A 27,319-nucleotide genomic window follows, 5' to 3' on the forward strand; every position below is an offset into this window, starting at 1 on the left:
GGCTTTAAAATTACAAAGTATTAGCACAGTAAGTGCCATCCACCAGGGGGCGCTTAAACAACTGTGCTTAATATTATCTGGTCAGAAAGATGAAAAAAAAAATCCATATGTACGGTTTTTTATAATTTTCTGCTTTTATATAAATAAACAGGAACCAGTCAGGGCAGTTGGCTGCCACTTATTAGACGTGGCCTTGTCTGAGCTGAAATGACACCTTCTGCAAAAGAGCAGTTTGTTTCCTGCTTGCAGCTAGCATTTTGCCAAGTTCCTTCTAAAGTTGCACCACGTGCATTAGTTTTTGCTACAGTCTTTACAGATTCTCTGCAGCTCATAGGCCAGTCAGTGTCATGCATCAAGCCCCAATTTAACCCAGTTATCATTTTATTGCATAGTACCAAAGATTGCAGTTTCTCAGTAATTTCCATGAATTGCTCCATGTGGGCACAAATGAAGAAGTACTATGTACAAAACAAATATCATTAATCAGACTGAGGTTTTTCAAGTGCATTTAGAAAAGAGGTAGTGGAAATACGTGACATTGCAAGGTGGCTGACAGGAACAGGGTTAGAGTGGTGCATTTGATAGGGCAGTGTTTCCCAACCCAGTGCACGTTTTTGCTTCCTCTCAGCTCTCAGTGCAACTGGTCCAGGTATTCGGTGTTCCTGATTGGCTGGGAGCTGGGGGGGGAGCAAAAACTTGGACCGTCCGGGATTCCCCGAGGATTGGGTTGGGAAACACTGTGTTAGGGCACCATGGCTGTAATCAGAAGGTCCCCGGGGTGAAGTCCCAGGGTCAGCAGAGTGATGTCACTGTTGGGCCTTTTAGCAAAACCCTTATGCCCAAATGCTCCACAGAAAAATGTTGCTTTGGGTTAAAGCATCCGCTAAACAGATAATGTAATAAACAGGGACGGACCTTGGGGTGGGGGGGGGTTAATGACCCTGGGCCCCTGCTGATCAAATGCCCGCTCCGAACCATTCATATAACAATTTTGGTTAAAATATAATGTATTATAATATAATATATTTTAACTTTGGCCATTTGTTCGTCTGTTCATGATACCACCCTCCCCGCATTTGGTGAATTTTATCAACGGAACTCCTGCCCCCACCCTGTTCAGTAGGTTTAACGCTGGCGCGATGCGCTTTGATTAGCAGGTTATTAACCAACATATTTAATTTACTCTTGTTTGTCTTTCAAAAATAGCTTGAATGGTCACCTTAGGGAGCCCACTACTCATGTTAGCCTGGGACCCCCAGAGAAGTTAGTCTGCCCCTGTTAATAAGTACTGCTCACCCAGGATGCACAGTGGGTACCATCACTGCCTCACACCTCTAAGACTGTGGTTCAAGTCTCTGCCTCCGTTTCATGTATGTGGAAATTGCCCATAGATGCGTATGATGTGCATATGCCCTGTGATGGGCTGGTGCTCCCTCCTGGGTTGTTCCCTGAAGCCTCTGGGATTGGTTCTGGACTCCCAAGACCCTACATTGGAGAAGCAGGTATAAAAATGGATGGATGGATGGATACTGCTCACTGAAGTATATGGAGTAATAAATTTGTTGCATTTCTATTTCTGCATAGGCATGGTTTAGTGGCTAATTCTGTTGCCTCATACCTCCAAGATTGTGTTTGGATCCCACCTCCATCTATGTTTGTGTGGAGTTCTAATGTTCCCACGGTTCTGTGGATTTCATGCTCATGGAAGTCTTACTTACAGAAAAATGTTCTGAGCGCTGAAGGAACAATGACTGGTTCTGAGAGATAACTAATCAGATTGTAGAGGAGGTGGGACCAACCAATTGGATGCGTTAGCCACGCCTTCTCCAGTTGCTTTGACCCAATCTGATTGGTTATCTTTCTGAACCAACCATTGTTCCTTCTGCCCTCAGAACATTCTTGTGTAAGTAAAACTCCAGGGGGGTGGTTCCACAAAGCAGGATTTCTCATTTGGCTGGGTTCACTTAATCTAGAAGTCATGATCATCCAATCAGAGTTTAGCTAAGGAGCATTCCCATTGGACAATCACAACTTCTAGCTTAAGTTAACCCTGCTAACTGAGAATTCTTGCTTTGCTGAACACCCCCCAGATTCTGGACTTACTGCCTGGTGGTAAACATGCAATTAGGTGGAGTGGTGGCTATAAATAGCCTGTAGTATGTCAGCGTGTGTGCTATGTGAAGGACAGGAACCCTACTCAGGGTGCTCCCCTGCCATGTGCCCTGTGCATCCTGACATAGGCTGCAGACTTACTGCAACCATATACTAGATAAGCAATTCATATACTTGTATTATTATTATAATAAAAAGAATTTGTCAAGCCACTGTGGACAGATCTAGTACCCCCACGAGTTTCACCGTGAAAATGATTTGATGCTACGTTACCTTCACAATTGCTTGTTCGGCCATATCATGTCATTTGTGATCCCATGAAATTTACCTGAGGTCGCTACACAGTAGTTACAAAACTAGGACAAGCATCCCTCAACAGAACCGTTTGCAAGGCTTATATTCTCTTTCCGTCCTCAGAACGACTGCCAACGTTTCTGATCTTGGTCTGCCACCACGCAGATTATTCAGTTATCATAATGTTAGATTTGCACATGTGATAACTAATGCTTTGATCTATAAAGTACAGCCTGGATCCATTTTGTTTCAGTATGCATCTGGTTTAATCTGGTACCTATACAGACACCATAGTCAATTGGTCTCTGTATGTCTACATATACACTGAACACACACATACACACAGCGGATGGACAAAAAAACCAGAAATATCTCATGACTTTGAAGTGAATAAATCACAATTATGCATGCAGCTGCAAAGATGAGTCACTGGGACGAATGCCAATATGCGGTACATTGCTTCTGTACCAGATGTATGAAGATAAGCACTTTGATGCATGAGTTTTCAAAGCAACATGAGGCAACAGACAGTTGCAATGATGCCAAGTAGTTGACGGCCAAATTGCAGGTGAATTAGAAAAATTTAAACCCAGCAGTGCTTTCCTCAACACCAAGATGAAGTCAAAGACCTTCAGATCTGTAAATCATCAAACCTTTGTGAGAAGGTCCTGGAGTGCAGAGTGCAAACTAGACTTCCACCTCCTCCATGCCGTAAAGTAGTGTTTCCCAATCCAGTCCTCGAGGAACTCCCAGATAGTCCACATTTTCATTCCTTCCCAGCTTCCTACCAGGGACTCTGGCAGGGAGCTGGGAGGGAGCAAAAACATGAACCTTCTGGGGGTTCCCGAGGGCCGGGTTAAGAAACCCTGCCTTAAAGAACGGGAGGCTTTACTTCTTGAAGAATGGTCTTATATCGAGACATTTACGACAGTAAACCTGTAGCTGTTCTGATGGTAAAGCATGGCCCTAATCCTTAATAGATCCTTGATATACAAATATTATTAGATTTTGCTGTTATTTTGACTACCCTTTGTCTATATACACTCAAGCAATGAAATCTGTGCCTTCTACATTCAGAGTCCGAGGTAAATAAAAAATTTCAGCAGGGAACCTTTCAAAAGCAACTTCGATTAACTGGTTATCTACTTTACATTCAGCATGTGACACTGGAGCTTGGTTTTACTTGGACAGCGCCTAACGTATTTAGTAAATCTACATGCATTATTTTCAATGACCAAAAAAAAACCTTTGAAGAGGCAGCCTTGGAATGGGAGGCTCAGCGGACATTGGCGCTTCAGAAGCTTAAGTGACACTCGCGCTGTCCACCACTCTGAGTGCACGTTCACCCTCTGAGCCACACCTCAGAATCTGTATTGTCTCAGACACTTCCTGTTTCCCATCTGGCTTTCTTCCTGTCTACATCAGAGTCAGATTGTTTTTGAGGAAGGAAAGGAGACTCCTCGGGCTGGAGGTTGTTCGATTTCTCACAATGAGGGCCCGGAGGTCTCCCTCGCATGGATTTTCCATTTCTGCTCTTCTATTCACACTGTAACTTATGCCTGAGAACTCTTCCCCACAGGCACTCACACTGTCCTGCTATGTGGGAATTCATACGAACTGATCAGAGAACAGATTGTACGTCTGCCTCACTTAATTCAATAATGAATCCTAAGTTGTCCAGTAGGGACCGTCTCACATAGCTGAAATCTCACATTTGACTCCCCCACCCCACCTTGACCATTGTAATTAAGAACACAGCTGTTCTTCCCCTTTCTGTATGTCTATTAGACGGGCTTGTGGAGGTCAACCAACCTTCTCTTTTTTTTCTCTAGTCTTCAGCATTACCCTTCCTGTCTCTGTGTGTGCAGAGTCTGAAACGGGTTTGTGAAATCAACAGAAGAGTGATTCAGAAAGAAACTGTGAAAATTCTGGTTCACGCAAACCTGGGTGTTGGCAGATATGAGCAACACATGATCAGGGACTCACTCAGCATAATCGGAATAAAATGATTATATGTATAATATTAATCATGTTATCAACCGGATAAGAATCACCGTCAATCCATCTTCTAACCGGTCAAGGTCTTGGGGGGAAAAAATAATTATTAGCATCATTATTGCATCAAAATAAGATCAAATGTAATACATGCTAAAAATCTGAAAAGTCAAACATCATGAAAATGTGTACAAAATACTAGGAAAATTAATTCCCAGTTTCGTTTAAAACTCAGCAAAATGAGTGAAAACATCACAGCAAGAAAGGCATGCATCTGAAGGCTAACTGATATGCATTTAAACTAGTAGGGGTTATATTAGGACAAAGTGATGTTTGTATCTCTGACAACCGTGTACACGCACTCATTGACACAGCCAGATGCTGATAAGTAGCAGGGGTTGCAAACTCTCACGCATCTCATACTCAAACTTTTAGACTGTCACGCTCAAGAAATCTTACGGCAAATCTATATTATTCCATTATAAACCTAAAATTAGCTACATCAAAAGGTATTGGGGCAGTTTGCAAACCCTAGAGATTATTTACAAGGTAATAAAACTGTCACATATGTAAATGCGTGTGCAGACTTGTCTCGAATTGAAAATCCTCACGCCAGCCTGCTAACTAAAGTCGGCCACCCTGCTGTAGTTTGTAGGTGAGTGTCAAACACCATCATAGCACCCTGGAATAGAATCAGCTTTTCACAAAGTGTGGGACCACACCGCCCGGCACCTCAAATCACAACGTCATCAAAAGGGGACCCGTGAGGAATGAGCACCTTCGTAATTCTCCCGCAACTCCTGTAGTTCAGGTCTAAGATGAAGTTGATGTTGAGTCCCTGTCCCCTTTCATCACCCTCCCCGAGCTTATTTCACAGCACCAGTAAAATGATAAAATCTTAGACGCTCACTTCGCAGCGGCGCCCGTTCACTTTAGTTACTTGTCACTTAAAGAGCGCAAAGGCAGGGGAGCGGCTTAAAAAAAGTCGGCGAAGCCTTTCCTGCTCCCAGGCGCCCCGCCCTTTAAGCGCTCTGTTGATACCTAGTCGCCGTTTCCCTGATAAGACTCAGTTTAGCAATCTTCTCCTCGTCGTGGTTCGGCCGCTAGTCCTGCACTTTTAAGAATCCACATATTTTTCGTTTTAATCTTATCCGCTGTTTTAGTTGGCAGGAAATGCGGGTGTAACGGATTCATTTTGCATTTATTTTTTTAATGGAGATTTGCCGCAACAAGAGCCAGTGAATGAAGGGAGGTAAGGTTTCGTGTTTTTTTATGCTTTAAGTTAAAAGCCACCCACCTGCATCTATCTTGTAGCAAAATGACTTCGAAATAGTCGTCTGGGAAAGTTATTTAAGAAAGAAAAGTTTGCAAGTGCGCTGACTGAATAGGATCGCGTGAGTTTGCAGTTCAGTCTATCAGCCAAATGTCATCCGATTCGCCTTTTGATCTGAGTTAATCAATTAATGAAGGTAGTTATATCTTAAGTTCAACAAAGTGACGGCTGTTGTTTTTTTAAACAAAAAACTTCCTATTTCGAGAAAGGAATGATAATGATGTGGTTCGGTTAACCGTGGGATTTTTTTTATAGGCAATCGCGTGGTACTGTTTCCCCGGGCTCCGGGACGCAGTTTTCTTCATCTGTTATCGTTAAACTTTCTCTTTTGGGTTGTGGGTCACGGATGTTATAGTGCGGCCGAGCTCGGTGCATCCGCTTCCCATGCTGGGAGTATAACAGGAGCCTCCGGCGGCTCCCACGCGATCTGGCCGCAGCTCCCGCCGGTCCCCTCCTCCTGATCTTTGTCGCTTTTGATATCGGCCAGATTTTCTTACCACGGATGAGCCTGATTCCCGTGCAACTCCAAAATCCACTTTTCCCAATTACGCCCTAGGCACATGCTTCATCAGGCTGTCAGTGCACGGACAATCGTGGCCAGGCTCGTCTTTATCTGTGGCAAAAATAAATAAATATGTATGCTACGTTTTTTTAAATACCATGGCCTTAGTTAAATTCATTTTGATCACCTGTCAGAATTTGTGACGGCTTTGACTCCTGTCCAAAAACCGCTTGCTTTGCAATGTTTCGCCGCATTTTCGACAATTTTAGACGCTGTTGCGCGGGTGGACTATTTTCCATCTGTTTGTTTGTTTGTTTGTTTTGTTTTATCAGATCTTTCTATTCTGTAAACTATAATTAAACAAAAAATTTAGTTTAGCCCTGGCTGTAAGTACTAATCTTCAGAGACCATCGGCTCAGTACTGTATTTTGAGGGTCATTGAATTCTAGGGATAGATTCCGATCTTCGCAAATAAAACTATGTAGGACTAATCTGAGATTAGTAAGATCACTGAATATGATTTAAAGTTCCTTGGAGAATTCTTGGTTAATCTTCAAAGTTTTCATAGTAAGTGCATATTGAGCAGACTTGCTGCGTTTTTTTGCTGTTAAACTAAGCAGATCAGCAGGAAATCGAGAAGTAGCAAAAAGTCATCAATATTTAACTTTGTGGCACTTTCATATGACCCTTTCATTGCTATCAGAAGGCCACCTAACCTTAACATGCTTTTCAATGCGGCAACCTCTTCAGCCGGAAGTTGTGATCAGGTGTCAGATATCAAAAGGAGAGCTGTTAAAGACTGAAAAACTTTAAATGTGGAGGCTGCGAATTAACCTTGACTCAGAACTATACAAATGTCTCTACGTTCTGATGACACTGCTATGTGTAGAAGTGTTTGTCAAAAGTCTGCTTATAGTTTAACAAAACATCTCCGTTATCTTGCGCTGAAGAGGTGTTTGTTAGCTTTTGGTAGGTGGTTAGAAACGTCTTCACACTGTGCTAAAGAAGTTTTCCATTGTGAGAAGATAAGCCGAGTTAGAGAAGTTAGGTGTTGAATTTGCTTAGTTTGCTAACGTGCTGTGGCACTCTTAGTCCATACAAATGTGATTCTGCTGATTCGATGGAACATGATAGTGTTGACATCAGAAGGTCCAGCCGCTTTAAGTCTGCAGTATTTTGCATTGGTATTGTATTATTACATATTCAGATGCAAGGACGAAGCAGGCCAGTTGTCACTTATATTTAATAGCCTGCCCCAGTTGCCGTTCCATCTGCTTGCTTCTGGTGCTGTTGGGTTGGTTACAAGACACATGCAAGCTTTTAATACCTGGGTTTGGCTGCATTGGCAGACCAAGGCAGACAGACAATCGCTGTCATGACGAAAGTGTGGATAAAAGTTGAACTTTAGCAGGTATCTTTTGGGGGGAACGTGCGAAACAGGTGACTCGCATGCAATAGGAAGTGGATAGTGTGGTTTAAACCGGGGGTGGGGAGTCTGTTCCATGGAGGGCTGATGTGGGCGCAGGTCTCTCAGTCAGCTAATTATAAAGCAGTGGTTCTCGGCTCCAGTCCTGGGGACCCACTGTTATTGGCAGATTGGGGGTCCATCCCAAACAGCCACACCCACAGCGGCCCTCCGTGGATCAGGTTCCTCGCCTCTGAATTTGGTGATTGAAAACCTGAGGTCTAACCTGATTCAACTGGTTAACCGATAAAACTCCCGAAAGCAGCTCACCGATTTTACTAGATTGTTCTTCTCTATTTATAGAATTCCGTTTGGATGACTGGTAATTTCGGTATGATGCTCGCACACACATGGTTATGGGATAGAGGCAGCTTTCACACACTCCTTCCCTAACACGCACGCTCATTGGCCGACCTGTTACACGAGTGATTTTCCTGTCGGTCCAATAGACATTTCAGTTGCAGTTTTTGAATCTGAACACTGAGCGTAGGTATCGATGAAGGTTTCAGATTGAGCCGCAGGGTGGAGGTGGTGGTGAGTGGGGGGGGGGGGGGGGGGGGGCGATGACTTGTGACCCGGGGGTGTTCCTGTGTGATAAGGCTCTGGAAATGGTGCATGCGCTGTGGGGACATGGGGCAGCTGAGGCTGTTCTTCTCAATTAAGGAGAAAACGGGGGGTGGGGGGGCTGGGTGACCATCTGAATGAAACAGAGCACCTCAGTCTGATGTGCCGAAAATGTGACCAAGGGAAGAGGCTGGCTTCTCTGCAAACAAGCATGCCCAGTCACCGGCAGAGTATGGAACAAAATCGCATTGTGTTCCACAATAGTGGCCCACTGTTATATTTATATACAGCATACCCCCCCCCCCCGTACCCCAAAGACCCTTGATTCCCCCCGAACGCTTTTCTCTTGAAAGCTTCCACACATTTCTTTAAAGCTGGGACAGTTTCGTTAGTTCGGCTCCGATTATTTTTAACGAAGAATCTCACCGAGCCGATGGCTGAAATTTAACCTACTGTACCATGCCGCTTCTGTTTGTGCAGGGTTGCATCATGGTCATCAGAGTTCATATTTCTCTGATGCGTACATGCATGTAGATGAGCTGGCAGTGAAGATCTCCTGAATCTCTCCCTGACAAACACGGGCTACAGAATATCACGAAAACAAAATAACAGTAGCTTGATGCCGTGTTTTATGTTTTGTTTTAGGGGAAGAGAACAGTATCGCGGCATCTCTGCAGTGTCTCCAGGGCGGTGTTCCACAAAGCAGGATTTCTCGGTTAGCTGGATTTAATTTAGCTAGAGGTCTTGATCATCCAATAGAAATCCTCCTTACCTGAATTCTTATTGGACAAACATGAGTTCTAGTTAAACCTAACTAACCAAGAAATCCTGCTTTGTGGAACACCTCCCTGGTTTATAGTGCAAGTTTCTTTTCAGCGCTAGGTCATGTGTGTGCCACTCTCAAGATTCACGTTGTCTGTGTCAGTATGGGATTTCCTGTCATCTCCTGTTGCCATATGTCAAGCTTGCCTTCTATTTTGTATTGTTGAAACATGCTGGAGTTTAAGGGCTTGTTTTTTTCTATGGAAAAACTGCTGTGTTGCAATCTAAGGTGTTTTGTATCAGTGGTTTTTATTACTGAATCATAAGTTTAAATTTACTTAATTGCTTAATCTTATACTGATGTACAGCTTTGACAGCCGGTTCCATTTACATGATTGTCTAATATTTTGTGCATTGTGTTAATGGCCTTTGTTGTGTTAAATGTCTTTCTTTGTTTTGTGTAGTATTGCGGTCGAAGTTGTGTTACAGGCTTGTAAGAGTTGGTGGTGATTCACGGCTCTTTGGAGTGGGATAGGGGCTTGTTTGTTGGCCTGTAGTTAACGTCATTGTTGTTCACCTAGCCTATGCTGAAAATGACCACCCTCAGGGCAACTTGCTTGCACATGTCTCCCCAGCACAGAGAACTGGCATGGGCAGCTGTGCGCTGGAGTTTTGTTTGCCCCCCACCCCCAGCGAATCGGCTGTTCTAGTTCTTGTCTGTTTGAGAGCTTCTCCCGGGGTCATCAAAAATTGTTTGTTTTGAATTTACAATTTCACGATTAGAATTGCAAAATTACGTGGCGTCATCCAGCTAAAGAGCATTAAGCCCACTGGTTGTCTCACTTATGTATGCATATAAAAATTAATTATGTGTACATTTCTATTCTTGTTTATGCAAAAAAATTTTGTTTGTATTTCTGTCCTGATTGTGTTTTATTGTGCACTTCTAGCCATCACTTGCACCAAAATAAATTCCTCGCACTTTTCATACGTGGTGAATAAAAAGATTCCAGAGCTCCGGGACCATTCAGATCTCTCCATCAGTTGTGTGTGTGTGGTACCTCTGCCCCTCAATCAGCGGAACTGTCTCCTGGCATGATATCAGAGCTCCATTGCAGATTTAAAAATACCTCCCACTGGTCCTTGCTGTCTGCTATTAACGACCAGCGTTTACGGCGACTTCGTGCCTCTGGCAGTGTCTGCAGCCATTGAAACAAATGCGCTGTTGTTTTTGTTCCTGTTTAATGACTGTTTGCTGGGGGGAAATGGAGTGATACTGAGGCTGTGTACGTTGCTGTGTGTAAGAGTACTTGCTGAAATAGTTTGGAAATAAACTAAATAAAGTGTAATAGGAGCAGTGCTCGGAAGATTTTGACAGTAATCAACTTGTTCTGGATTCGGAAGTTAATTAAAATTAGTTTTTAAGTGTTAGGACAATATATATATATATATATATATATATATATATATAGTCCTAACACTTAAAAACTAATTTATATATATATGAGTCCTAAGAGCCTCCTGTCACCCCCTGCACCCTTACGTCTCATTTGGGCACCTCCACATCCTCTGGCTCAGAAGCCGGTGGTCAGTAGCAATGAAAGAAGAAGAGAAAGAAAGGACACGAGACAATTGGCGGAAACGGTCACCATCTGCTGTGGAAATGAAAGAACCTTGGGCTACGAAAGCCGAAAAGCAGGTCTGATTTCCCAGGAAGCCCTTGTATGAGTACTAGTCTTCTGTGGGTCAAACTTGGCGGTGGACGGAGATGAGGCAGGCCGCCCTTTTCCCAAGTTTTGAAGGGCCAGAAAGAGGCTTTGTGGTGTGGGTTCTCAGCCCTTGCAGGTGTTGGGTCTGTTTGGTCGGCTCCTCGCATAGCCTGCTGCTGCTCGAGGGGGGGGGACTGACTTCTGGCATGAAGAACCTGGGCCACTTTTCCAGGATGTAGGCACTCTAGACTCAGCCCTGACCTGCTGTGGGCTTGACCGGCAAGCCCATTCCTGCTATTCCACCGCATGGTGCCATCTCTGCTATCTCCGGGGGAGTCGGGGCTGGGAGCGGGGCCTTGTTTTTGGGGGGAGCTTTGAGGGACAGCTGTATCCTGTGTTTTTTTTGCTGGCTGTCCTCGAGCAAGAGCAGAGCCGTGAAAGGTCTGCAGAAAGCAAGACCTCAGATTAGTCACTCGGATCTGACTGGGAGAACGTGGGTGGGGTGGGGTGTAGGGGAGTCAAAGTGGGGGGTGGCTGGGGGGGGTTGGGGGAAGGGGTGACATCCTCTTTGTTTATTTCCAGACATGGCTCTCAAGTGGAACTGGAGCTCACAGCGCGTTTCCAGAATTCCTCAGCTGCTGGATTCTGCTAATGGGTGAAAGCTAACCCAGTGGGGCTTAGTTGGCTAATCACCAGCAGGTCTAAACCCAACGGTGGCCGATAAATTAAAGAAATGAACCCAGGGGTCGACGGTACGCGATAATCCAGCCCCTCATGGGATTCAGTGCCTTGCTTCTCCAGTTGCAGCTTTTTTGCCAAATTGTTACGGCATACAAAGATAATTGTAAAATATTAACGTTTTATATACATAGAGATGTTGCAGTAGTGATGAGACGTGGAAGGGACGGTTTGTGACAGCCTTCTGCTCCTTGCGCTGAGCGATTTTATGGTTTTTATGTGTTTATATAACCGCAAAACGGCTCCAATTTTATCTCTTTTTTTTTTTTCTTCCTTCTAATGCCTTAGCTGGTTGCGCTGTTGTTCCTTAGCAAACATGAGGTTTTAAGACTGCAGAAGTTACAGATTTGACCTTTTTCGCAGGGTATGTGGGTTAGGCCTGCAATCTTGCGGCTGATTGGCCGGGGCTGATTGGCTGCGATTGGACGCATAGCAGTGTTGTTTAAGGGTGCCTGTTTCTCATGGCTTCTGGGTGAGACTGAGAGAGCTTTATCAAGCTAGTATGGATCTCAGCTTCTCCCTGCTGTTATGCAATTACAGCTGATTTGTAATTTACAGTCTTGTTTGCTAGATCTGTCAATGAATTTCAGAAGGATTGCTAAAGTGTCCGATACCTAATGTCAAATGTGTTGTAGGAGGAGTTAAAATTTAATTTGCAATCTGCAAATTTGCAGCTGAGTCTGCATACCACAAGAAGACAATAACAAGGAGATTGTTGGAAGTCATTTATTTGAGCCGTTCTTGGGAAGTCTCGGCACGATGCCATTGAACATAACCAGGGTCACCTGTCATGCCAATTTTTACCATGTGCTATGGGCACCAGTGACTGACTGCAAGTCTCGACATGCGTGTTTATGAGTCAGATGTTGAAAAACAAAGCATGTGTGTGAAATCCTCAACCTATATAATTTTTTTTTGGTTTAATCAGTGTGTTTATTTAACCTGTATTTCAGTTTCATCAAGGTCTTGTTTCCCCCCACACACACACTTTTTTTTTAAGCTGTTTTTCCTTTTTTGACCTTTTTTAAAGGTCAGTTTTTCGTTAGATTTTCCCTGATTTATTTTTAATGAAGAATCTCACCGACTTGACACAGGATAAGTGAACCGCTGCACCAGATGTGGCTCAGTGAAATGCGAATGGTGATGGTGATGGTGCCTGTTATTGCCATTGGGTGGGGTTTTCATGATAGATTTGCCCGTCTTTCCAACAACCACTATGTTGTGATAACCACAAGAGTTGCTCTGTGAAAGAGACCCCCCCTTAACGAGGCTTTATCAGCTAGGCCCATTTGCTTCCTGCCTCCTCCCTCTCCCCCTCTCCCCCCACTGCAATCTGTGGGGCAGCAAAGGTCACCTGCCAGCATACTACTCAGAAGAGGCTAGGATGTGAATCACATCCGCTTCTCGTCGCCTCCCCAGTGCCTGCTTTTTCCTTTCTGGGTGCCAATGATGAAGCATCCCCATTTCTGGCCCTTGACCCATGTGACCCCTGTCTCCTCCCCAGTGGGACACAGCAGGGTTGGGTTTTATAAACAGGGGAAGCTAATGACTCTGCTTTTTTTTATTCATTTATAAATTTTGTTGTGAATTAGCCAGTATGAGAGTACCCACATATAGTTCCAAGGTGAATCTCTACGCAGTAATCTTTCTGCAACATGGGCAGAGAGAGAGAAAGTCCTTTTTTGTTTTGCCTTCTGGGTTGTTTTCTCGCTAATGCCGTCCAGGTTCAGGTTGGATTAAAGCTTTTCCCTTTTTAAGTTGTGGTCCTATGAAAACAGCACAACTCTGCGGTTTGAAGTCTGACGTATTGCAGCATTTTGCTTCACCTCAGGTCTTCTTGACTTCATTCGATAAGTTGGGGGGCCATGGAGCCTCTGTCTCACCTTACAAATCCACTGTCGAGGGGCTGAAGCACCTAACCTGGCGTTGTGGGGTTTGCGTGAAATGATTGAAGGAGTACTTCGGAATGCTTCTTTTCGGATATGCCGTCTTCTCTCCGTTGGGACACGCACGCATGTGAGAGTGAAGGTTCGCAGGGTCAGCCGTTTATATGGTGCCGCTGAGCTTTTTCAGGGGGGGTTTGAGTTCAGATCCAACTCTACTGTACATGACCTTCTACAAACCAGTGACCTTCCAATCATAGACACAGAGGCCCAACCCGCTGAGCTGCAGATCACCGTTCTCCATTTTCTGCAGATCAGCATCACCCCATTTTCCTTATGTTTTTATAAGTATTAGGAAATGTCCTTTTTCCTGTATGTTCTGAGTGGTGGTGATGGTAGTGGGTGGGGGAGGGGCGTTTCCTGGTGACTGATTTATGCAAAGCCGCATGTGTTTCTGAATACCCAGGCCTAGCACCCTTATCTGCCCTCCCTTATCGACTAATTCAGGTCTGATGGGTTAAAAAAAATAAAATTTAAAATCCCCGTAATCTACACCAGTGTGAATCTGTTTGTTTCTGAAGCACATTGACAGTGTGCTTCAGAGACCACAGAGCCAGTAATCTTCTGGTTACTTTCTGTTTCTGTTATAACACATGCTGTACACCAGGGCGGATCCATAAGTCGTGATGGAGTGCGTGGGTAGTGAGCACTGGAGACTGGACCCAGTTTGCTCAGGGTCTGTAATGTCAGGCTGCACAACTGGCATTGGGTTTGTTTTTTTTTTTTTTTTTTTTTTTTTTTTGTCAATGGCTAATTGTTAGTCTGCTGGTGGCCTGTAAAATAACGACTGTTATGCAATGAGGGAAGGGTGCCTTGCGTTCGAACAATACTTAGATTTTGTGAATAGAGTTTCGCTAAGTTTCGTGTTTCGTTCAGTTGTTTACTGAACATGTATGTAACTTTTCACCCCCTCCCCCCTCTACTGGGAGGTACTTGTTAATATGGGAGTTAATTCTGCGTTTGGGGCCATGAAAAGGTGAAAGCCTTGTTTCAGTCATCATTCCGGTATAGCAGGGTTCCAGTCCGGGAGTTTCAGTCTGCAATATAGTTTGCAGATTTCCCTGCTCAGACACACCTTATTCAGCCCACCAGCTAATGACCTGGTTTAGTAAATGTGTCGGAGCAGGGAAATCTGCAGACTGTGCTGCAGACTGGCTTTCGAAGACCGAAATTGGAGAACCCAGCTGTATGGTGTCTCACCTTAAGCCGTGCTTGTGCATTCTTTGGCCATAATTGCTGATTACTGTGAGGCTGGATGAGCGTTGTCACATTCCAGCCTTCTGATGTGCAGTTTAGATCTTCTAATGAGCCAGTTACCCAAAGCATACTCCAGCTGTTTCGACATTTACGCTGTCATGAAACCTAACAGCACGTGCATTATCTTGGTGACTGCCCATTTTTAGGATGTCAAAATAATAGCTTTTACTGGCTTTCGAAAGCATCCTTTAATTTAACGGTATTGATATTCTGGTTTCGGTTGTGCACAAGATGATCGACATTTTAGATGCATGTAAATAAATTGGATGCTGCTTAAGATGTTTCTGTTTTCTGTTTTTAAATCAGGTCAGATTTATAAATATAAACACGTAAAAACAATTGAATTGAGTCAACCGAAACAGTTGAAATAGCAGTTATTCGATATTACAGCATAGTCTTTATTCTGTATAATAAACCATGATAAACAGTAGTTTACACATGTCCGCGTAATATAAAAAAATTCCCCCTAGAATGATTTTTATCTTTCCTTCATTTTCAGTGTTTTGAGTCCAGAACAGAAGTTGCCAGTGTTTCAGTCATAAATTTCCACCCCTTGGTTCTAAATAGGTTTTCCTCTGAATCTTGCCATTTATGGACTTCTAATGACATTGCCTGCAGTCAGAGGTTCCTAGGTCACACTGTAGACACTAGTCAGTGTGTAATTAAAAAAACGGGCGCAAACCAGTCCCTTTAAATGAAACAATAGGGCAGCTTTGTCTGATGGATCGCTTTGAGCTGGTCGGAAGCCCCTGAGCCCTTTCGCCTAAAGGTCACGTTGATGTCATCCATAAAATCCACCCTTTTTTGGTTCCCCAGAAGGACTTCTGGTACTTTTTCTGTATGGCGTTAAGTCTTATGTTACATCGATCTGCGACAAGAGGAACAAAATAGCATCCTTTCACATGATATGATGACAAGATGTTCTTGAGTTGTTCCTGAAATGTTTGTGCGTTGGAGCGAAAGCCATTTCTGTTTGTCATGTTGGAGCGCTCACTTCCTTCATTTGTTCAAAATTTCAGATGAGGGAGCGGTATCCTTCCCGCCGCCTGGCCTTAGCTGGTCATTGAATGCCTACTGTCCCTGAAGCGTTTGGTTGCCATGGCTATGCTGACGGAGAATGCCGATGTGGAAGCCCTGTTAGCCTATATCCACCTGGAGAAGTACCTGGAGAGCTTTCGGCAGTCCGGAGTCTGCTGGGCCAAGGACTTCATCCACCTGGACCATGAAGCTCTGAGCCAGCTGGGAGTGACTGCCACCGGCCACAGGAAACGCATCCTGAAACTGGCCGAGCAAATCCAGCAGACAGCCTGGCTGAGGGAGAGGGAGACCTCGCTGGACCGCTGTCAGTCTGAGTCAGCCATCCACCTGGCATCGCCCCCAGTGGAGGGGACACTAACGTCTCCGGTGCCGGGTGATCAGTCACCTCCAGAGCTACTCCGTAACAATTCTGTTCCAAATATCCCATCCACCCTCTTGGGCCCAAATGTTGAGTCAAGCGATGAGGTGTTGAAGCCGATTCCCAAGCCCAGGACTGTGTTTACCAAGCTCAAGATGGAGTCTCCTCTGTCACCTACGGGCCCAGAACCCCTTATTCCCAGGGAACCCTCCATGGAATCACTGTGCTTTGTAACACTTGAAGGATCTCCAGTCAGTGATAAGCCCTCAACCCCAGAGGGACCAGGCCCGGGCTACAAACGAGGCTCTTTCGACGGACCACTGCTGAACTGCGCCTCGGCCCCAGACTCGGGAGGGCTTCTTCCTCCTGTCCCTCCGCGGATGAACCGCGGCGTGCCGCCTGCCACGTTTCGTGGCCGCTTGTCCCCCGTAGGGATGGACCAGGAGCCTCCGCCCACTCCGCCGCGTTCCTGCTCTCCCGGATCACCCAGGTGTCGTGTGGAGCCCCCGTCGCACTGCCCTGTCCTCTCCCCGCTGTCTTCGAGTGGTGGTTTAGAGATGGTCTCCAATGAAATCTACTGTGGTGCATCGCCGAGCTCCACGATGCACCGGGATGGGGTTCTCTGGAACCGTCCCGTTCCGCTGCCTCCGCCGAGGCAAGACTCCTCCGGTGGCTCTTCTGAGGGCAAAGGGTAAGCTCATTTTTCTCAATGATGACTAGAAAATGGTAAAGCTAAAGATGTCTAAGGAGCTTACGTTCCAGGAAAGTGACCACTTGCCACATAAATCCCTTGAGTCGTTCATTCTGTGTTTTCATTGGCTTCGCCTGTATTTAACATGATGGATTTCATTCTTGTGCTTTTGAAAACCCTTGAAGACAGTGATGGCCCAGACACCTAACCTTTTATTTCAGCAGCATTATCATAAGACCAAGCAGCAGCTATTTTTTTTCAGTGGGTTGTTCACACTGACATGAAGGAGAAACGAAATTGCTTACAGAAAAGTCCAATGTATTTGCTTTTCTTTCGCTCAGAAAACAAACTTCAAACGTCTGTCTTCTTAAATGCTTTAAACGGGAGTGTATCCAATAGGAATACGTTTTTTCCACCCACCATTTTGGAGGGTGTGATAGAAATTGTCGGCCTGTTTTTAATTTTGTGTCTGGTGCTTGACGTTTCCATAGCCGAAGACCTGGCTTTGGTTTTGTTTTCCTGTGTTACGGGTCCGTTTGTCTGTTCCCTGATCTTTTGGCAGCTTTGCATTCAAGAGGCTATGAGTTAGAGGCAGTGAAAGGGCAAGACTTCATCCAGGTTGAGGGGACAAAAAGCTGGTTTAACCAGCCTCAACGGAGAGCATGGAGTGGCCTGGCTCAGGAAAGCTCAAAAAGCTGGGATTCGGAATTGACATCAAAGCAATTTGCTTTTCTGTTGCGCTGAGCTGCGTTGCCCTCTAGCTAAGCTGCGTTAGTAATGCTTTTTTCTGGCCATGGGAAGAATGTTTCAGACCAGTGGCAATTTTCTGTGATTGCTTATTGGCCTCAAAGTCTAAACTATCCAATCAAATTAGTTGTAGCAGTGCAACTATAACAAGCTGCCCAAATGTATTTTTTGCAGAATAACGAACAGTGAGACTGCAGTGTTGTCATTAACACTGGGTGTGGGCACTTTGCTCAGCAGCTATGTAACCCGGTACGCCCGCTACCCCCGGTCTGGCATTTCTATACTGGCCGCAAGACAAAATGGCCAGTTCTGGCCTCTCCTCAAGCCAAATAGGCCACTTCATGTCTAATGTCTAACAGCGGGGGCCAGTTTGCCTCTTTGTCGGGACAAGATTAGCACTGCGTGTTGACCGTGGCTGTGCAGAGGGCTGCTCTTAATACTCCAGCGAGATTCGGCTACTGGGCCAAACGATTTTAGGACTGCTGACAAAAAGCTCAGGGGGGGAGGCTGCCGTTTGTACAAGTCAGATCCAAAGTGAAATGCAGTTAGATTCAGCAGGGTGTCATAAATTCAGGAAAAACAATGTCTGGGAAACATTTTACTACATTCTAGTGTAACGGACCTAAACCGCTGTGTGGCTTGTGTAATATGCCAGCGACAGCTTCTGCCGGGAAATGCCCTCGTTTACAGCCTGCCGAAGCAGTGACTGTGTGCGATTCTTTCCGTTTACAGGAAACATTAGCGTCTTGCAGCCAATATGTTTGGAATAGTGTATGCCTGATCCATCCTTCCTTCGTCCAGCTCTCAGTCCCAGTAGCGGTCAAAGCCTGTGTGGTTCAACACAGTGCCTGCCAGTGCTTCATGCTTGAAAGTAGCCTGACGGCAGGAAGATGGTAGATGAGCTAATTAAAAGAACAACGCAGCAGGCAGTTATGAATATTTTTGTGGCAAGCATGGGGCAGTAGTGTGACACTGGATTACTACAGACCTGACGAATGCCTTTCTGTTTAGTACAGTTCATGTAAGATAATGAGATTCTTTATTTGAGTGTTAAGTGGAAGAATGCCTTGTAGTTTCTATATGGTGACAACTTCTGTGGGTGGAAAGACATTCCTGTCTTTATGGACTTCATTGCTTCAGGATTTTCTCACATGCTCCCATGATGTCTTCCATGAAGTAACTCGCAATACAGTAGCTAGCTAATAAAATTCTTTTGGTTGTGATGCAATTTGTGACATTGAGTCAGGGAACCGCAGATGAAATGAAAGGAAGAATGTGAGCTTTTAATAAATTTTGATTTCATTTTGAAGGAAATTCAACACTGGAAGTCAATGTAGCAGCCAGCAACAAAACTGAATGAGAGGAAAGCTAGAGTAGATGCCGTAGCGTAGATGAGGACACCTCATTAATTATAACTGATGGCACTCTATTGCTTGTTTGTAAAAATGTTTATTGTTGGCATTCACTAAGTTTTCTTGTCGCTGGAAACATAACGGCTCCTCAGATCTCAGTTTGCTCTTTGGAAATTCTTTTTGTCTTTTCCGCAGCAGTGCGAACAACTTTACAGATCAGCCCAAAAGAATTCTGGGTAAGTCTTTTCCTCTCTCTTATGAATAGCTGATTAGAAAGAAAGGAATCTGAGTGAGAAATGTTCTCACGTCCTGTGTGACCCTATGATGTCATGGCATTTCTAATCTGTAACGTCAAGTCATCCTGCCGTTAAGCTTATTGGTAGCCTTGCTGTTGTGTTACTGGTAGCTTTGTCATTATTATAATTATTTTTTCTTATCATGTTTATTGGCTCGTAGACAAATCTAGACCCTATTTAGGGGGGCTTGAGCCACCCATCTTACTTTATTTGCTTATTTATTTACTTGCTTGCTCACATTGCATTTGTCTTCTATTTTTGCACACATTTCGTGCAAATTTTATTAACTCCGCTTTCTTCATCTTGAATGTAACGGCCCTACTTGGGGCTCATCTCCCCTAATGGTCTATTTCTGCAATCACCCCTGATGTGGCTTTTTATTATTTTTTTGAATATTATAACCCAGTTTGCTTTATGTTCCCGAACTAGTGTCAGACGAAGACGATTCCATTAGTCCTTACTGTGAAACCGTGTTTCAGAACCAGCGATTCCAGGATGTTAAGGTGAGCTTAGCATGAAGGTGTCGCTGGACTTTGTCATATGGAATGCCAGTGTTTCGGGGTGGGTTGGTGGATGACGAGGTTCATTTTGAGTAGAACCTATAACGTCATTCTTGTTTGAATGAGGGAATGGGGGGGGGGGGAATGGACACGGGGAAAAACTCAGAATCTGGTAACTGATAGCATGAGTTTACATTTCGGTCTCTGAACAGTATGTTCTCTCTCTGAACAGAGAGTGTTTTTTTTTTTTTTTTAGATGAGGATCTCAGTGGTCATTTCTTGCATCATCCCATGGTCTGCACTTGGTTTGATTGCTTTATTGACATTTCTCTAGACGACAAGTTGACAGGTCATGGTTGCATCGGGTTGGTTGAAAATGTCTGTCATTGAGGTGTGTGCTGCTCCCCAACAGACTGATAATCTGTCATTTTACTGCCCACAACCAAAGGCTATTTTGGCTTTTGTGGCCGGCCTTAGTAATTCTGGATAGCGCTGGGTAGGTGTGTGTGTGTGTGTGTGTGTGTGTGTGTGTGTGTGTGTGTGTGTGTGTGTGTGTGTGTGTGTGTGTGTGTGTGTGTGTGTGTGTGTGTGTGTGTGTGTGTGTGAGAGAAGGACTATGCATCATGCAGCTAAGAACCCAGACTTCCTTATTTTTTGTCACTTGGTTACACAAAGGTCATAAGGACTAAAAGTGATGGAGAGACCCAGGCACCAAAAATGAAAGAGGACACAAAAGGAGAGGATTCTGGGTAAGTGGAGTGCGTTCCACTATAAGGAGAAGAGCTGGTATTGCACTGATCTCATGACTGGACTTGGGGAAGCCTACGCGTGTGTTAACAAGCAGGCCTTTGTGTGAGCTTTTGACTCCTCCACTCTTTCCGGAGGGAGCTTTGTGTCCCGTTCACATACTGTCAACGGACAGCCATGTTGGTTTCCCCCTGCGGTTGTGCTGTCAGGTCATTTTGTTATTAAATGTCGAATCGAATGTTTATGTGTAGGTATCTATCTGTATGTAATCTGGACTAGCAGAAGGCCCACGGTCTCCTGTAATTAAGTTATTATTTAGTCTTGCAGGGGCTTGATGTGATTGCGTAGGTGCATGGTAAGGGACTCTGAACGCAAACCGTTCCTCTCTCCTCAGGCTGGAACTCCGCCCGCCATGGTCCTGTCGCTTGTCGCAGGTAATGCACGAGTTGCCAGCCTATTGCACGGTGGGTGACCCGGGGCCGCCCTTGGGCCGCTGCCTCTCGTTGCCCCCCCTGGGGCTGTCCTCTGGCGACACAGATGAGGAGCAGGCCATCTCGCCGTATGCCAGTTACACGTCTCTGTCGGAGCATGTCGCCCCCGTTCTCAGCGGCTGGCTGGACAAGCTCTCGCCTCAAGGGTACGACTCGTCCAGGCTGCCCCCCTCCTCCCACTGCCTGTCCTCCCCTCTCCGGAAGTGTCTGTGCTTCGTGTCTGTCTTCCCAAATCGGTGTGTGTGGGGCTCTTCTTGCTCTCTTTTCTGGGACTTTCTGGGTGTGGGGCGGGTTTTGGGTTATTGAGCTATAAGTGTAAAGACGAGAGATATTGTTGTCTTGTAGTTTGCATTGTAAAAGCATGTTTAGACATGTAACATTGTGGTATTCATGCAAATTATTTATACAGCCACATAAAAAATTGAGGCCGGTCTATATTTTTAAACAAATCTGCATTTTAAAATCCTGGTTTAATCATGGTTCTTCTGGCAGAAGGTCACACTAAGTGGCAGGTTGCTTCAGGTTGGTTCTAATGCCATAGATGACCTTTAATTTATCCGACAGTTTCTCATGAATTGTAGGATGACATCAAGTGACCTTCAAAAGGAATGGGAACCATTAAGGGCAGGTGTGAAGTGCACTGCTAGGAAACAGGACTAAAGTCCCATAAGGAAAGGAAGAAGTCCTTCATTAATGAGAAATGGAGAAGGACCCGGCTGCATTTCGCAAATAAATATATATATATTATTCACAGATGCACACCCATAAGTGGAGAAATGAGTGAAACAAAAAATTGTGATTTCTTAATTTTTTTTCTGCGGCTGTAGATACAGACTCTTCCTGACTTACTACCAATGTTGTGTTTGACAACTTGCACATTTGACTTAAAAAAAAAAAAATAAAAATCTTAAATATATGTAAAAATTAATTAATTTTACATGGCTGTACACCCAGCAGCGCTATGCTACCTAGTGTGTGCTGTACTCCATATGACGGCTGACCTGGGAAAGTACTGCCCTGTATCGCAGCACGACCATCCCAGCCACACACGCCTCACATCTCCCAGTCTCATTCTCAGACAGTCTAATTATTCTATTTCAGCATACGTCCATTCTGACCTGTCTGTCAGAAGAGAACCCAGTTGTAAGACTCCATATTTATTTTGAGGGTTTTACAAAAAAAAACACATGGCTTAAAAATAAAGCAAAACACAAAATGAAGTTTCTCACTGTGATGACTTCTGTTTTCTGTACTAACATTGATTGTATTGGTTTGATTTTCTGGTTGGATTTGTTGATGCATGTTGACTGGTAGACTTTGGACATTTCTCGTTTCAGAAACTACGTGTTCCAGAAGCGCTACGTGAAGTTTGACGGCAAAAACCTGATGTACTTTGGCAGCGAGAAGGTAAGTCGATGCAGTGGTGGTTGGTGACCGTGTTTTTCCACACGCGGTAGCTGTAGGCAGAGGCCCGGTGAAAATCAAGAGGGACTGTTGTCTAAAGAGATGATGAGGGCATTAGACCAAGCATAAAAGCTTGTCCCTCAAGGAAACTTAATCTCTTACTGTGTTGCCTCTTGCCTTATCTCATTCAACATTAAATCCTCTTAGATCCTCGAGGTATATTTCTTGGTTACAGTGATGTGAAGATAATCTAATCTGCATAGTCGGCAGTTCTCATTGTTGACGACCTTTTTCCCTTCAAAATGGCTGTCCGACCCAGGAAGTTTACCCGAAAGGTGTGATTCCTTTGGCCGCCATACAGATGGCCCGCCCCTCCAAGGATAACAAATTTGAAGTTGTTACGAGCCATAGAACATTTGTCTTCCGAGCCGATAACGAAGGTAAAGACCTCCCTGACGCAAACATAAATCCACTTCACGGCTTGGTAGAAACAGAAGGACTTGCTTGTAACATTTGCCTGAAAGTAGTTCCATGCAGACTGAGGAGTCATTTGAGATGGAGCTGAGTTGAGTTGGCAGTTCACTGCTTTGGTCCTGGACCCACTGACTCCTTACAACACAGGATGTGGTTTGATAGCTGGGTGTGGGAGTTTGTTCCCGGCCAAGCTGAGCGTAAAGCAACTTCTCCCCCCCCCCCCACCCCCAAACATTTCCGTGTCCCCCTCCTCTCTGTTTCCCCACCCCATCACTGCCCTTAGCCTTGAAGAACAAGTGGTGCAGCACGTTGCAGGGCCGGGTCAAGGACCAGCTGGAGTTTGGGCGGCCGCGCTTCGGCCCTGGCAGCCACTGTCAAAAGAGTGGCTTCCTGGAGCTCAAAGGCACCAAGTCCAAGGTCTACACTGCCATCAACACGGAGCAAGTGTGGCTGTACAAGAACGAGCAGGTGACCACCCGCCTTGGCCAACCGGAGCAGCCATCGGCCTCTCGGTTAATGCTGTGCTGACAAGTCATTCCTCATTGGGAGATATTTGTAGTTCAGACTTAGTCTGTCTATTCGTACAATACGGCCTATTTTCATAGAGCACCATTTACAACAGTCGTCCCAAGGCGCTTGACATGAGTATGGCAATCCATATTCAAAATATAAATCCAGACCAGAGTTTTGTTTCAACCAACCAGTGGAGTACTCTGTGACTGTGACTCTTTATGCTCAACTGATATGTTGAAGCTAAATCACGGTCTGGATTTGTACTTTCTGGACTTGAAATTTCCACCTCTGCACGCCAATCACAAGAGTATCCAGTTGAGTATTAGTCTCTCTTCAGATGTTATTTATTGTAGTTGGTTCTCTTTGTTTCTCCATGCAGTGCTTCAAGAATGGAATTGGAATCACCTTGATAGAAGCCAGAGGCTCTACGATTAGAGACGGCAAGGGCAAAAGCTTTGATCTCATAACTCCCTACAAAGTTTTCAGGTAAAATTTGAAATGTAGTCAGAATCCATTTTCTAATCCTCTACCAGTTCAATGGGACACATTGTGATTGAAAGTCATAGTAGAGACTGAATTCTGTCTTCCACTGGAAAATGACCATTCCAGAGGAGGGTGGGGGGAGGTCCTCAGTATTGTTGAGGGTGTGGCAGCATTGTGAACGAGACCCTACAAGGCGGGACACAATGGGCTTAGTGTACACTGGAGGTGTCGAAGCAATGGTCCTTCCTCTCCCAACCTACAGTTTCACGGCTGAGTCAGAGCGAGAGAAGAGAGACTGGATGGAAGCCCTGCAGGAGTCCATTGCGGAGACGCTCTCTGATTATGAGGTGGCGGAGAAGATCTGGTCCAACCGGTCCAACAAGATGTGCGCTGACTGTAAAGCCATCAACCCTGACTGGGCCTCCATCAACCTCTGTGTGGTCATCTGCAAGAACTGTGCGGGTAAGCTTAATGCAAAAAGTCTCCTCCATCCACATACTTAGTCTTCACCTTGCCAGCTGAATTCCCATAATTCACTTCTCTAACAGGTAGCCCCTGGTGTAGCTATTATGATCAGTTTTTGTGTGTTGGTTTCATTTGCAGGGCAGCACCGAAGCCTTGGCACTATGGTCTCCAAGGTACAGAGCCTGAAACTGGACACAAGTGTGTGGAGCAATGAAATTGTGCAGGTAAAATGTGCTTTATTATTCAGAGGAGCTGAGCTGGCTCTCTGCGAGACTCAGATCTGCCCACCATAGCCCTCTGGGTGTTTCATTAATGAATTTGTGTGAGTGAATCATGCGAAATGCATTTAAAGGTCTTATAACCAGGCTTTGATTTAGAAATTATGGTTAAAGTCTTGTCTCCCATTAAGAATTTCGGGCATTCTGTAACTTGTAATTCTGAGCGAATATTAGTCATTGTGGCACAGGTTTATCTGGAAAAGAGTATCTAGTGATGATGCTGTAGTTCACTCCTGTAGGAGGCACTGCTGCCCGCATGCAGGCACTGGGCTCACTCCCTTTTTGTCCTTGAGTGTGTGTATCAGTGTTCCCCAGCCCGGTCCTCAAGGACCCACTGCCGGTCCACGTTTTTGCTCCGGACCGGGTTGAGAAACACTGGTCTCTGTGACAAGTGTGCTTGATTTGGGTGATTCCTGGAATGATAATTTAGTCTAAAATACAGATTTAATCTCATTTTCAAAGACTGCATCACACACACAGCCTCCCAGGAGCATTTTATTTATCTACAGCTCCCTCCACAATTATCGGCACCCCTTCTAAAGATTTGTAAAAAGGGTTAGTAAAAATCCACCTTTTCGTGAAGTAGTTTCATATCACACCGAAAAGAATGAGAAAAATCCAACCTTTCCTTAAAATAAATTTATTGAAAGGAAAAAAACAAATCCTTCATCAAGATATAATTACTTTCGACAAAAACACACGTGCCACGATTATTGGCAGCTCTGCTTTTAATACTTTGTACAACCTCCCTTTGCCAGAATAACAGCACTGAGTCTCCTATAACATTTTACAAGGTTGGAGAATACAGAGCAGGGCATCTGAGACCGTTTCTCTTTAGAGAATCTCTCCAGATCATCCAGGGTCCTCGGCCCTCTCTTCTGCAGTAAGTCCGAGATTTTACTTGGTCTCATTCTTTATTATTGCCTTAACAGTAGAAATGGGCATTTTCAGGCAAGTAGCTATTTTTTAATATCCATTCCCTGACTTATGAAGGCCAACACACTTCTCATTAGGTTTGTATGGTCTCTTATCTTTTACATGTTGATAGATGACTAAGGGAATCTGAGCTCTGTGTCACCAGGAAGTCATGGATTACATCTTGAAGGTTCCTATTCACTCCACTGAACTCAAAGATGTACAATTTACAGGGGAAAGACTCTTCAGTTACATTGTGTTCACTATAATTTCCAAGGGTGCCAGTAATCGTAGCACATGTGTTTTTGTTAAAGATGATTATTTCTTGATGAAGGATTTTTTTTTTCTTGGAATAAATTTATGTTAAAGAAAGGCTCAGGGTGACATGAAACTGCTTCACCAAAAGGTGGATTTTTTTTATAACCCCTTTTACAATATTTAGACGTCGTGCCGATAGTTGTGGAGGCCGCTGTATTTATCCGAAGCAACGTGCATTTCTTGTGACCGCAGGGTCGGACAGCCCCTGGAGCGATTGAGGGTTATGGGTGTTGCTTAAGGGCCCTATGGTGAAATAACTCTGCCGGTGTTGGGATTTGAATCGGTGACCTCCTGATCACCGGGATACCATCTGGTGAAACACAACAAACAATCAAGCAGGTCCTTCTACCCCTGTGCTTATTAAATTCAGGCTTTGTCTGTGTTCACAGCTCTTCATTATGCTGGGTAATGACCAGGCCAATGAATTCTGGGCGGCCCACCTTCCCGTGGACGCCGAGCTGGACCGCGATGCCAGCCCAGAGCAAAGGCGCGAGTTCGTCATCCTCAAGTACCGCGAGGGACGCTTCCGCCGCTCACATCCCAGCTTCAACACTCAGGAGGAGCTGCTCAAGGTTATCATGACGAGACACCGAGACGTTGCACACCGAGCAAACCATCGGAATAGGAGCTTCATGTGCTCAAGTGCTTTAAGGAGCACAGACGTGCAACGGCGACTATCGCGTGGCCGTAGGTGGCCTGGGAATGGACTGCCAGGTCCGAAACGTGCTTGGTCCAGTGCGATCCACTGAGAAATGGCACCTTGCTCAGAAAAATTACACAGATAAAAGTGTAAAATTAAAAATCCTGAGTGTCTGTTTGGATATTGGGTCTGACTTGAATAAACAAACACTGCTTGGGCCGTTGTCCCCGGTACAGGAAGGTGACGTGGCACCTGGGGGGTGGTGCTGCATTTCATGACTCTCAGTGGTACATAATGTCCCTCCAGCTTCCTCTCTGGGGGCTGTGACTAACTCGCCTGGGGTCCAGGCTGTGTTTGTGAAGTGTGTTTTTTTTTCGTTTTTTTTTTCTTTTCTGCCGAGCTTTCGGTTGTAGTTTTCCCAACACGCACACTTTTATTTTTCAGGTGAAAGGTCTTCCAGTCCGGTCCAAAAGCCATACTCTGGGTTGAGTTTGTGCCCATTTTAGCTTTCTGTAAAACCTGGCTGCTCTTAGTCAACTCTGAATAACCTGAAAGAGTAAATGACCTGTGTGTCAGAACTTTCTGTGAAGGACTTTAAATAGATTTGTAGAAACGGAGGTATTGCTACAAAAACGAAACAACCAACAAAAAAAAAACCAGGAAATATATAATTGTGTCTGAGCAAATGGACAACCCTGCTTCCCCAGAAATGAATCATACTAGATGATGGATATCTACACTCTGGCTGGCTTTGGGGACATTTCGGGAGCTGAATCTGTCCCCTTAAATATGAAAAAAAATATACAAATTCTAGGTTTTTATTAGCAACAGAATAGTACATGTCTATAAAGGTGAGCGAAAACACTACAGCTTGAAGGCTGATTTCGCCCTGCCTTCTGTGCTAAGGTGACATATGTAAGCAAGCTTTATGGAGT

At 44.8% G+C, this 27,319-nt stretch overlaps 1 protein-coding gene across 4 annotated transcripts in view; it reads left to right on the plus strand.

The window, feature by feature from the left end:
* Window positions 1-5,440: 5,440 nt before the first annotated feature.
* Window positions 5,441-27,319, plus strand: part of arap3 (ArfGAP with RhoGAP domain, ankyrin repeat and PH domain 3) — a 33,132-nt gene continuing 11,253 nt past the window's right edge. For 2 of the 4 annotated variants that reach the window (XM_049028689.1, XM_049028692.1), the window contains exons 1-13: window positions 5,441-5,653; window positions 15,694-16,761; window positions 19,056-19,096; window positions 19,586-19,659; window positions 20,332-20,405; window positions 20,798-21,130; window positions 22,232-22,301; window positions 22,618-22,738; window positions 23,056-23,240; window positions 23,665-23,771; window positions 24,031-24,230; window positions 24,372-24,457; window positions 26,134-26,316. In XM_049028689.1, the coding sequence (XP_048884646.1) occupies window positions 15,773-16,761; window positions 19,056-19,096; window positions 19,586-19,659; window positions 20,332-20,405; window positions 20,798-21,130; window positions 22,232-22,301; window positions 22,618-22,738; window positions 23,056-23,240; window positions 23,665-23,771; window positions 24,031-24,230; window positions 24,372-24,457; window positions 26,134-26,316 (2,463 nt within the window). In that variant the 5' untranslated portion in view covers window positions 5,441-5,653; window positions 15,694-15,772. The remainder of the gene's footprint in view (window positions 5,654-15,693; window positions 16,762-19,055; window positions 19,097-19,585; window positions 19,660-20,331; window positions 20,406-20,797; window positions 21,131-22,231; window positions 22,302-22,617; window positions 22,739-23,055; window positions 23,241-23,664; window positions 23,772-24,030; window positions 24,231-24,371; window positions 24,458-26,133; window positions 26,317-27,319) is intronic. The other 2 variants (XM_049028693.1, XM_049028691.1) reach the window with 2 other exon arrangements.

Source organism: Brienomyrus brachyistius, chromosome 10 (assembly GCF_023856365.1).
Source record: "Brienomyrus brachyistius isolate T26 chromosome 10, BBRACH_0.4, whole genome shotgun sequence".
NCBI classification, from domain to species: Eukaryota; Metazoa; Chordata; class Actinopteri; order Osteoglossiformes; family Mormyridae; genus Brienomyrus; species Brienomyrus brachyistius.